Source organism: Populus alba, chromosome 12, assembly GCF_005239225.2.
Source record: "Populus alba chromosome 12, ASM523922v2, whole genome shotgun sequence".
NCBI lineage: Eukaryota > Viridiplantae > Streptophyta > Magnoliopsida > Malpighiales > Salicaceae > Populus > Populus alba.
In genome coordinates, this window is record NC_133295.1 from 15,189,021 (window position 1) to 15,201,208 (window position 12,188).

Here is a 12,188-nt window from a genome sequence, read left to right on the forward strand (position 1 = left end):
ACTCTCCTCTCTTTTTTTATGTTCAAAGAGATGCATGCAGTGGCCGGCACTTAAGAGTTTTTATTTTAAATTAATATTTTATATATTTTCAAATAAACACAATTTCAAATAATCTTAGATAACCCTGGCAGCCGGAATCACTTGTCTGTTGATAACTGGGTTTTTAGTCCCAAAGAGGGTTCAGAGCCCAAAAACATTTGCATTTTTTGAGGGAGGGAGAACAAAGGGGTGTGAGGCCCGTTAAAACTGTATTTTACTATAAAAAAAATATCAGTTCAGTGTATTTTTAAGCCAAACAAAATATTACAAGATTATCCATAAAATAAGAAGAATAGAATGAATCGGCAACTGTAGCAAGAAAAGAAGAACTATCTAATGATAGTCAAGCCAATAGCAGTGACGATAATGGTGGAGGGGACTCCAAACTTGAGATGGCTCCAGAAAGATAAGTTGTAGCCAAGATTTGGGGCTCGGCTTGCCTGTTCACACACTATCATATTGGCAGCTGAACCCAATAGCGAGAGGTTACCTGCCACTGTGCTCACCCACGCTAAAATCAGCCATGACTTCCTCACATAATCCGGGGAAATACAAGCTGCCGATGCTGCCATTCGGGCCCCCAGTAACAGAACTGAGACGATCGGCAGAGTTACTATAAACATCCTTTTATGTTTCTTTTCAGTCATCATTAATTAATGTAACAATGCCCCATAAATGGATAACGTGCATTATATATACATGCATGAAGCTGCATTGGTCAGAATAATTTGGGTCCATGCATGCCAATCTCATTCAATGGATAGCTAGGGAGGGCTTGGAGAAAAGGAAGTATGAACATACCAGTTGGTACATTTGACACCACATTTGAGAGGATAACGATGAGAACTGCGAGGACTGCTATCCCGCTAGCATGGTTAATTTGTGCGAAGGGCTCCACGAATTCCCACAAGCAGCTTGGAAATCCAGTTTTATTGAAGCCTTCAATTGTCATAAACATCCCACAAAAGAGAATCAAAAGAGAATAGGAAACCTGGCCAAATGTAAGAAGAAAGATTCAAGACTTCAGGTTCTTGACAGAGACCAGTAAAAATCTTCATTAACTAACAGGGAAGACAGGTAGAAAATAACAGAAGTATCAAGTTTGGTGTCTTGCCTTCTCTAGGCATGGCTGAGCATCCTTGAAATCAAGAACCATTAGAGCAACAGCAGCAGTGACTGCAGTCCATGACATATTTACTCCCATAACCAAAGCAATCAACATCCCAAGAGTCACCAGGTACACACAAGATTTCCACAGTATGGCTTTCCATTTCGAGGATGCACTCGAGTTTCCTGCAGTCTCTAACATAATACTGGGAACCCTGGACATGTCAGTCTCACTAGCACCAGATCTGTATCTTAACGTGTTCAAATAAGCCGAATTCCCATGAATTGAAGGCGAGCCCTGCATATCCAACATGAAGCTTCTTTCCTGAAAGCTTGAGCGTGGGAAATGTGGCAATGTGGATGGTAAAAACCTGTAGAAACTCGTGTCACCATCAGCAACAACTTCCCCATTTGCATCTTCTTCTTCCTTGAGATGAGAAGATAACTCTCTCCAGTACATACATATGATAGCTACAGCATTCACAAGAACTCCTACAAGTGCTGCAGGTGCAATTCCAACAAAGAAAGTCAAAAAAGGAATCTGACCATTTACAGCAACAACCAGGTTTTGAGGGTTGCCTATTGGAGTTGCTGATGACCCAATGTTTGAACTTGAGGCAAGAGCAACCAAGAAAGGTTGAGGCGAGAGATTGTGTTGTTTTGCAACTTTGAGTACAAATTCAGTCAAGATCATACAAGAAGTGTCATTGGTAAAGAAAGCACTTGAAATGGCAGATAATAAGCAGACTCTACAAACTAAATCCTTTGCTCCAAGGCTCTTCCATGACAGCAGTTTGCTCAAGTACATAAATGCATCTGCTCTTTCAAGATAGACACTCACGACTATTGTTCCAAAGAGAAGGCCAAGAATTGAAAGATCAATGGAAGCATATGCTTCAGAAGGAGATAAGACTTGGAAAATAACCATGAGTACTGCCCCTAAAAGAGATCCTGCAGTCCTCCCAATGGGCAGAAATGGAACAGCAGGGAAAACTGCCAGCACCAAGAATTGCAACACGGATTCAATTATCCTGAATTCTCACACACACCATTTCTACTAAAGGAGCCACTGTTTGCCATTTCCTTTGCAGCTTAGAAACCCTTAAAACACAACAAGATTCAATTATCCTGAATTCTCACACAATATTGAAGACATTGCCCATTCAAAATAGAAGACTAGCCAGTTAACAGGAGTTCGCCTGGGAAGAACTGTTACAAGATAAACAAAATTCCTTTCCTGTTGAAGAAAAATGAACTCAATAACATTCCGAATTGCTCAGTGCCTTAATCTAACAATACCCATCATTATCAAGTAAAACATAGCAGTTCCAATCAACCAAAAAAAAAAAAACAAATCCCATAAAAATGCCAGCAGTCCATTAGCATTTTAGTGAAGTCTTCCATTTTGACAGCAAAGTGGTGGACCTAAAATCAAATCAAAGTGCACTTAACAGTCAAACAGAAGTGTAACTAGCACAGCATGCAGCAGGTCCACCTGAAAAAAACAGCCATTAATTGCAGAAAGTTTAGTCTAATTAATGGATGAATAAATAGATTACTGGTAGTGTATCCAGTAGGCTTGAGCTTGATCATTTTGGCTGGCTGCGAATACAACTACATGTCAAAGCAGGAGAGGTGCTGGTAGTTGCAAGTCCTTTTCGCCATTCATCAACACTATACATGGAATTTGTGCGATCATTAGGTTCCTGTGACTCAGATAGGATCCATTAGCATGGAAAAGGGGACCAGACAACACAAACATGGAGTGGTATATGGGTTCTCTATCAGCCAGATTGTCTTTTTCAGTGCAAACTAGAGCATGTGATTTTATCATTGCTGAAATTGTCGTTCGTCATGGCAGGGTCACTCTGGTTCGGAATATTCAGGGCCTGTTTAGCGACGTGGGTGAACCACTGTCTCACTATTTTTTGAATTTTTTTAATTCAAATTATTTTTTTATGATATTTTTAAATTGTTTTGATATGCTATGTCAAAAAAAAAATTTAAAAAAATAAAAAATAATAATATTTTGATACTTTTCTTTATCATATTCTCAAACAATCATATATGCATTCACAGACAACTGTTCAAAAAACAGTTATTATTATTCAATTCTTCTTATAGTGTTTGTGGCTAAATCTGGTGGGTGTGATCGTGATTCCGTCGTATCAGTTGATTCATATCGGCATTTTCTTCCTCTTTGAGTAATGCATCTATGGTGGTTCTATGTAGATTAACCAAAAATTGTTTTTCTTTTCCTTCTCTTTCTTTTTTGGATTAAGTGTTAGTCATGCAAAAAATCATATCAGCCCTTCAATTTATTTTTTTCTTTTGATTTAGTCCCTCTTCTTTTATTTGCAATTATTTTATTTACATTAATTATTTCTAATTGGATTTTATTTTCGATTCCATCCTTGGTCATTTGATTTTTTTTATTTTGTTTTTTAAATTTATTTTTCCATTCTTTTAATTGCTATTTTTTTTTTAATCATTTTCTAGATTGATTTTTTTTTTTCATTTCCACCCTTTGACATTTATTTTTATTTAATTTTTATGTCAAATTTGGTCACAATTCTTTTAATTGCTATTTTTAAATCATTATCTTAATGGATTTTGTTTTTTATAATTCAATCCCTAAACATTTAATTTCATTTAATTTTGATGTTGAATTTAGTCATAATTCTTTTAATTACTATTTTTTTGCATTGTTATTTTATTAAATTTTTTTTTCTCAATTGTATCCCTCAATATTTGTTTGATTAAGAATTTTGCTTATTTGTTTTTTAGGCTTGCTTTTAATAAGGTCATCCCAGTCTCATGATCTAAGTAAAAGATCTGTAGGATTAGCCCGAGTCGACTTTTGTATTTTTTTGAATATATTTTTGCTGGTATTTTTTTCACTTTCCTATTTATATGATCATCCCAGTTTCATGTCTTAAGTCATGTGTTTGATTTGTTGACCCGAATTGGTCATCGAGTTCGCTCGAAGCTTTTTTTGTTATTTTTTTTTTATTTGACAAGTTTTTAAAATTTATATTTTTAAATTGACATACAATAAATTCTTGATAAGATTAAGATCCAAAGTTTCATAGGTTATGAGTCTTTGAAGATTTAACTATGTTTAGGATATTTGTCTGAGTTTGTTTGGTTTTTATAAATGTTTTTAATTTCACCCCATGTGCTTTTTTTAATCTTTAAAATGTGATGCTTGTTCTTTTAATTGATATTTATTTCATTTGAGATTATTTTTATTTTATTTTATTTATCAAATTGCATCCTCCTTGGGTTTTTTTTTTCTGTCAAATTTTATCCCCATTCCTTTTGTTACTTTTACAAGTTTTTTTATTAATATTTTTTTATCGATCTCATCTTCAAAATTAAATTGTTTAAGAATTATGCTTCTCAATTGAATTTGGATCAATAATTTCATGGGATACGACTTTTATGGATCAGACCAAGTTTAAATTAAATTTCAATAGGTTTTTCAACGATTCCATCCTTTAAAATTAAATTGGATGAAATCTAAGTTTCTTGATTTAATCCAGGTTTATGATTTAACAAGATTCTAAGTTTTTTAGATTAGACTAGGTTTAGAAAGTTCACTTGAGCTTCTCCAAACTTGTGTTTTTTTTTTTTGAAGTTTGATTATATTTTTTATGATTTTTTTCAGTTAAGTTAGTATTATGTTGTTTAATAATATGAATAGGTTTAAGTGTGATTATTTTTTTGTTAGTTTATTTTTTGTTGGTATTTTTTCTATAATATTTAAATTACCGTTTTAACTAGTGACTTGAGAGTAGATTTTTTTTCTAACCTATAGCTTTTTTTACATAAAAAATGAGGGAGCTTCATATCTAGTTTAATCGTACAATTATAAAAGAACATAAACTTGTGTCTATATATTGTTGTTATAGATATACCATCCCTAATGGGCTTTGGGACTTCAATGCCACTAATAGCCCAATGACCACAACAAGAAGGGCTTTATTATAGAAAATAAAAAAGGAATTAAATTTTGGTTTGAAAAATGCAGAGAAGGAGAAACACGACGCGTTTTGGCTACTGCCAGATGCCATGCTTATGGCATGTATGTACTTTGTTGTAGACTTATGAAAAATAATATACCAAAAAAAAAAAACAAAGAAAGATTGTTGCAATCTATAATATATATATTTTTTAATTATAAAAATAATTTGAAAAAAATAAAAGAAAAATCATATAGAACAACACTATCATAATTTATAGTGTTTTTATGAGGAAATATAAAGTTATAATTCTCAACCAGCTTAATATTAAAAAAATAAAATTAACAAAGATAATTTAAAAAAAAAATTATAGCAAAAAAAACTGTGGGGATGACTGTATAGTGTTTCAAAGAAAAAAAAGTACAAAACTAAATTTTCAACTAGATTAATGTTAAAAAAAAAAAATAGAAGCAACAAAGATAATTTTTTTTTAAAAAATCATATAAAAAAACAAAAATCATAAAAAAAACAAGAAAAAGAAAAAAAACCCATGTAGGGAAACACTATAGTAATCCACAATATTTTATAAGGAAAGCTATAGTTGTAATTCTCAACAAACTCAATATTAAAAAAATAAAATCGACAAAAATAATTTTAAAAAAATAATAAAAAAATATAAAAATCATACGGGGACACTATAGTAATCCATAATGTTTTTTTTTAAAAAAACTATAAATCTAAATTCTTAACCATCTCAATATTAAAAAAATAAATTCAATAAAGATAATTTTAGAAAAAAAAATATGAAAAAACACTGTAACAAAACAAAAACATACAAAAAAACACTGTAGCGATCGACAATGTTTCAAAGAAAAAAATTATAAAGCTAAATTTTCAATCAGTTTAATAGTAAAAAAATAAAATTGAGAAACATAAATTAAAAAAAAATAAAAAAGAAGAAGATAATGTAAAAAAAAAATTAAAAACAAATGTGGGGGAAAGTACTTTCTTTCCCCACACGTTTTAGAGAATTAGTTTTTTTTAGAGAAGTAGTTAATATTATATACACAATGACAAAGAGGGGATGCACGCTGGAAGCAAAGCAGAGAGACAATCATGCATGCATAATCACATGACATTCTCTTCGCCTCGCCTAAAACCAAATTTCTTAGTTGCCTGCCTAAAACTACAGGTAACAACAACATCTAATTAGCAGCCAGATTCACTCCCTGTTCCTTAGGCCACTGATTGATTTCCAACGTGAGAAGGATCCATCTATAAATGACTTCGTCGTCACCCATCGCCCATCGCCCATCTTCATCTAAATCTAAACAGTAGCAGGTTTGTGACGGAGGAAGAAGCCAGCCAGTTTTGCCGGTCACACAGGACAGCCTGTTCCTCTCTTTTCTGTCGCCTCATTTGCTAGGATAGGTAGGTGGGACAGAGACATGACTCCTGGCCGTTACCTAACAAAATTATTTGCCTGCCTTATCCTCTGTTGCCAATAGAGGCCATGGCCAGCCATGCCAGCATACCTAGTGCTGGCATGGCATCAGCCATATGTGACCATGACAATACCCCCTCCTGTATTGATAATCTTAGTACCCCTACACTGCATTTCTATTTCCCCTGTGCTCTACGGTGCTCCACCACAGATCCCCCCCTCTCTCTTCATTCAACGCATCTCCATTTATTAACCACCACGCTCTTCTTGTCTTCCCAGCAGCAGAAATTCAATGCAGTACCCCACCAACAGTGACTTTTACTACACCAGTGTAACTCTCTAACTCCCAGGGCTGTTCTTGGCGTGGGATTCCTGTCACAGTATCTAAAATCCGTATTCCAGGCCAGCTATAGCTAACTTGTACACAACATTTTGAAACACAGTGGCGACATGTCTAAACAGAGCATGTACGCCAAACTCCTCCTTGATTCCATGTACAAAGGTTGACCCTTCTGCACCAAACCCAACAGTATGAGAAGACATAGAGATGTAATGCAATGTAAGCCAAGGATACAGGGGCATATACAGCCACAGAGACAGAATCACCATCACAGAGACCTAAAAATGTGGATAGATCAATACCAAACTTATCTTTCTAATATATATAATCATTTCATCAGGATTCTATAACGAGAGAACCCGCAGAAACAAGAAGAGGAGGGGCATACACAGCCACAGAGACACTGAATCACTATAGTGAGGGCACCTGTCGTAGGAAACCAAATTCTCTTATTATTACACATGAAAAGGAAAAAGGAAAGAAAAAAAATATCCAGAGTACAATACCAATATGCAAATGCTATTTTTGTGTAACTAAAATAAGGAAAAGATAAAAAATAAAAAAAGAATGATCTATCAGTGCCCACACTAAGGATCCCTACAAACTACTTCCTCTAAGAATTTGTGCTTTTGGTCACTAGAGAAAATAGTACTGCGAAATCTATCCTTCAATCATGTGATTGCAGACTATGGTAATCTGCGTTTCCAAAAGGTGCTGGCTTTGGACTTGCATCTCACAGGCTAGCTTTCAACACCACATACTTGCTTCACTGTCGAAATATGGAAGAGAGGTCTTTTTTTCATGATTGTAATGTCAGCTGACCTCTGGCTGTAGCAGAGGAAAGAAAGTCCAGCTGTTGGCAGGTCCAGCTTCCTTCCCAGCAATCGTTTCATTTGCCCACCACTCAGAGCTGATAGCAGGCTTATCAGAGACTTCTCCTTTAGAGTTATCAAAGTTAAACTCTTTTATTGACCCAAGAGTGATGGATCGATGCTTTCTATAGCCGTGATCCTCTTCTGTTTCTTCTGAATTTTTCCCAGGCATTTCACTGGCAGCTTCCCCGTTTTGTAAGCAACGTTCACCATTCATTGCTAACCTATCACCTCTCACTGGGTCTTCGGGCATGGTGTCCTGTGGATACTCTGGGAAAGTTCTTGTGGATGCCGCTGACTTACTTTCAAGACAACGCGCAACCTCTTCACCACTCAACTCAAAGGAGACTCTGTGGTGAACCACATTTTCATCGGTTTTTGATCCATTTTCTGAGTTGGTAAGCGATACAACCTCAGAAATTTGGTTCTCCAAAAGGAAACCAATTTGCGAGGCAGGCACGAAGCAATCAGGGGTCAAAGTTCCTGAGCCACGCCTTGAACGCAGGCCAGCACCATCTGGAGTGGCAGTTCCAGAACAGAGCCTCGATAGCCCCATGCCATCTGGGGTCACCGTACCGGAACCGAGCCTGGATAATCCCATGCCATCTGGAGTCACTGTACCAGAACCAAGCCTCGAACCTAGCCCCACACCATCCGGTGTCAAAGATCCAGAACCCAATCTTGAACCCCATTTACGAGGAGTAAAATGTTCGAAGCCCAGGAGCTTGGGAGCCTCACCCATTCGGAACTCAAGCACAGGATGTCTATCGGGGAACGGCGAAGAGGTACCTGAATTCGAGATCGCTGATCCTGGTGAGATGATTTGACCACCCGGGCTTCCTGGGTACGGATGATACGACTGAAATTCATAGTGAGATAACGAAAACTTTTGATTGGGGCCACTGTTTCTTCGAGCACGTTCCAGAGAGGACGTCAAGAGTTGAGCAAATGGCACTTCAGGAGATGAAGGTGTAGTAAGTTGAACAGATTCCGGAGGGGGAGTGAATGGAGCAGTGGATGGCTCAGTGGTGAAAGCAGAAAACACAGGTGGGGTGACTAGCTGGGTTTCATGTGCGTAAGGGCCTATGGCAAAAATGGATGCAGGTCCGCGTGGGGAATAAGCATTCGCCGAGAGGGACGTGAGAGAGAGCAATCCTGCTGGTGATTGAGTGGAGGAAGGGGGGTCAGACTGGAGGAAAGAAGCAGGAGAAGAGGGAGGAGCAATAAAGGGAAGCAGAATGGGAGTTGACTGAGTCTGATTTTCAGTTGAAGAGGATACTGCTCCTGGTACTTCTGGTTCAGGAACAAGGACAGCATGACCAATTCGCTTGCTATTCTTGTGAGAACCGTGAGAACCAAAACACCAGTAGAGACTCCAGCAGCCTCCCCACCTTCTTTTCTGTTGAAGGAAAAGAGATTGTAAATGACTGGTTCCAAGAGAATCATAATTAATTCTTATATTTCCTGCGTAATATTGCATAAAATACATTATTGATCGCAAAACAAAAGGCATCAAAGCGAGACAGACACGGTATTTTTCTCATGACCAATACCACGCAAATCATATTTTGAAACTCGGAGAAATCCATGGAAAGAGAGAGCCAGGACTGCTGCTTTCCTAGCATAGATCTGAATTCATCTAGAAAAGAAGACAGTCAAAGAAGGTGGGTTTGGCAGCAAATCCTAATTGGTAGAATGGATAAATCCAAACTCTCATAAAGTATCTCACAGAATCATGTTATTTTTCAACGGGTTCTAAGATCTTAATTCTAACAACATAAAAATTTTGAATCTTTTTTGTTGTGTCTTCCAATCCCTCAATTTGCGGCAAGAAAATAAATAATCATGGAGAAAGAGAAGGAGCTATTGAACATCATCCAAAGCCAAGCATCCCATGTGTCTTTATCTTCTTAGATTTAACTTTCCATCATGGAAAAAAAAAAAAAACGAAGAGGAAGAAGCAGCTCATAAGCAAGTGAAAAAAGTCCATTCAATTCAATTCTATGATTGCAACTTTTCAGGACCCAGAAAAGTAAAAACTAAAAATAAAGCTAAAATCTCAATTACTTGAACAACAAAGGAGTCTAAAAAAGATCCAATCTTTTCATCTCCCCGGAACTGTACTGTTCCTCAGCTAAAAAGCGCAGTCGAAGGTTAAGGAGGAGTTAGTTTGTTCCTTAGAACAAGATCAAAATTTTTATCAAAGAAAAGAAAAGGAAAAAAAAAAAAACATAACAGTTATACGAATAGAGTCTAAACAAAACCTCAGAAATCAGTTTCATTTCCTAACCAACACACACAGACAGATCGAGAGACAAAAAGAAAAAGAAGAGTTGTACTTGAACAGAAGAAGAGGATGGCTGGACACGAGACTCGGCGGAGACGATGGCGGTAGCAGCGGCGTTAACGGTTTCGATGCTGCTATTATTGACACTTCTCATCTTTGATTAACAACAGCAGCAGCAAACATCACCACCCATAAAACACATGCAGGAAATTAAATTCATACCAAGACCAAAGAGGGCTGCTGTTTTCTTAGATAAAAGAACTGAAACAAGAAAGAGATTTTTGTTTATTTTTTTTAAAAAAAAAAAAAAACAAGACAGCAGAACAGAACAGAAGAGAAGTGTTGAGTTGTGTTCTGTTTTTTCAGATCATAAAGGCCAAACATGCACAGTACTCTCTCTTCTCTACGGTTCTTATCCTCTTGTTTGTTGTTTTTAATCTCATTAACTCTTTTCCTTTTCCCTTCAATAAATACTCTTAACTATTAAGAGGGAATAACATTTTTAATGATAAAGAATACTTTACATGAAGATATTTATACAATTGTTCTTCCCATGTTTGATAAATAATTACTTAAAAATACGATTATGAAAGCAAGATGATAATAATGTTTTACAAAATACTTTATAAATAATAACAATAATTCAGTACCATTGTTATTAATATTTTATCATCCATATTAACACTCCATTAGTGTTTTTATTATCATCATTACTTATTATTGTATTTCATCACCGTTCCATGGTCATAAAACATCGCTATCATTCTATTATTGCTGTATTTTTTATATTATTATTATTTATCAAATATCATAAAAAGTCCATTTTGTTAACACTAATTAATCAGCAACGATAACTTATTTCGTTTAATTGATTAGTGGGAGCTGATGTGAAGGGAAGGGAAGGGCAAGGGGGTGTGGTTTTTCTACGGACATGTCTACTTAACCCAAGCTGGTCAAGTCCATGATTATTAGAACAGAGACTCTCGGTCTAGCAATCACTTGATAACGATGTGGTGGTGGTGGTCAAGCACATGTAATTACTGAAATGGGCATGGGATGGACGTGACACCATGAGAAACTGGAAGCTGTTACTTTTAAGATTTATTAAATAATATTTTTTTAAAAAAAAATAAAATAATATTATTTTAATAAAAAAAATCAACAGATTTACCCAGGTAACCGGATTTTTTTTGAAATCGTGACTGGAAAGAAGATAGGTTTCATGTCAACCCTGCCAGGCTTTGGAGGTGAGATAGAAGTCATGGTGATATTATTGTAAGTTACAGAGTTGCTTTCTGTACATTGAATTTGAACAGAAACATACCCTTTTCTTCTTTTCTTTTTCTTTTTTTATAAAATAAAATTACAAGGTCGTGATCCTCGTGACCTCATTTGCGCGAGGCTGCAAGCTCCATGTGCTAGTGCTCCATCAGCAGTTTTTTTATTTATTCTAATCTTGATCAAACCAATCAAGGCCGTTTATTCATTCACTTGGACTCTCAATGGGTTTCGTTCGGCCGGCTCTGCCCATCCCCCATGTGGACTCCCTTGAAGCATGCCTCTCCCTCACGTGCTATGTCCTTCCTCCTCCTCTATAGAAAACACGTATGTTCTTGGTCAAGCTCGTTACAAATCTTATTATAAAGCCTGAGGAAGAATTCAGTATTTTCCATGTGAATGCCCCTTAAAGAAAGTTTTAATCTTTAACCGCTTTAATGGCGAGGAGGAGGACAGTATGTGCGCGGAGGGATAAATAACTTTTGGGGTCATCATGGCGTCATCAATAATGTTTCTAGGAACGTCAAGGCCATGCTGTATATTCAAACCATATCTAGATTATAAAGGGGGTAAAAATGGTGTTTTTGGGGAAGCAAACGCGGTATTATCACTTGGAGAGTAGCCGACAATTACGGGTGGATGAGTCCGGAGGCTATTTCGCCCGTACGTGGGAGGAAGAAGAAGAGGATATATGGTGCTAGCTAGTAGCTAGTACTGTTGTGATTACATTATTAAGATCGATTAGGTAGATGGTATGGTTCAGATGACGCGCGTGGCTCTCTATCTTATTCAGTATGGCTATGGCCCCCATCACGAGGAGAGCCACTCCTCCTGTCCTGGGCATTCAAGAAAGGAG

The 12,188-nt window shown here is 36.4% G+C and overlaps 2 protein-coding genes across 2 annotated transcripts; both read right to left on the minus strand.

Moving 5' to 3' along the window:
* Positions 1-268: 268 nt before the first annotated feature.
* LOC118060566 (silicon efflux transporter LSI2) lies at positions 269-2,739 on the minus strand. Its single transcript, XM_035073801.1, has 6 exons — positions 2,706-2,739; positions 2,607-2,641; positions 2,289-2,383; positions 1,154-2,177; positions 841-1,030; positions 269-631 (listed from the first exon to the last, which is right to left on the minus strand). The coding sequence occupies exons 1-6, from the start codon at positions 2,737-2,739 to the stop codon at positions 369-371; spliced, it is 1,641 nt and encodes a 546-aa protein (XP_034929692.1). The 3' UTR covers positions 269-368.
* A 4,588-nt stretch (positions 2,740-7,327) lies between these two features.
* On the minus strand, positions 7,328-10,514 carry LOC118060485 (uncharacterized). Its single transcript, XM_035073703.2, has 2 exons — positions 10,107-10,514; positions 7,328-9,166 (listed from the first exon to the last, which is right to left on the minus strand). Exons 1-2 carry the CDS (start codon positions 10,206-10,208, stop codon positions 7,709-7,711), a joined length of 1,560 nt encoding a protein of 519 aa, XP_034929594.1. The 5' UTR covers positions 10,209-10,514; the 3' UTR covers positions 7,328-7,708.
* Positions 10,515-12,188: the final 1,674 nt, after the last annotated feature.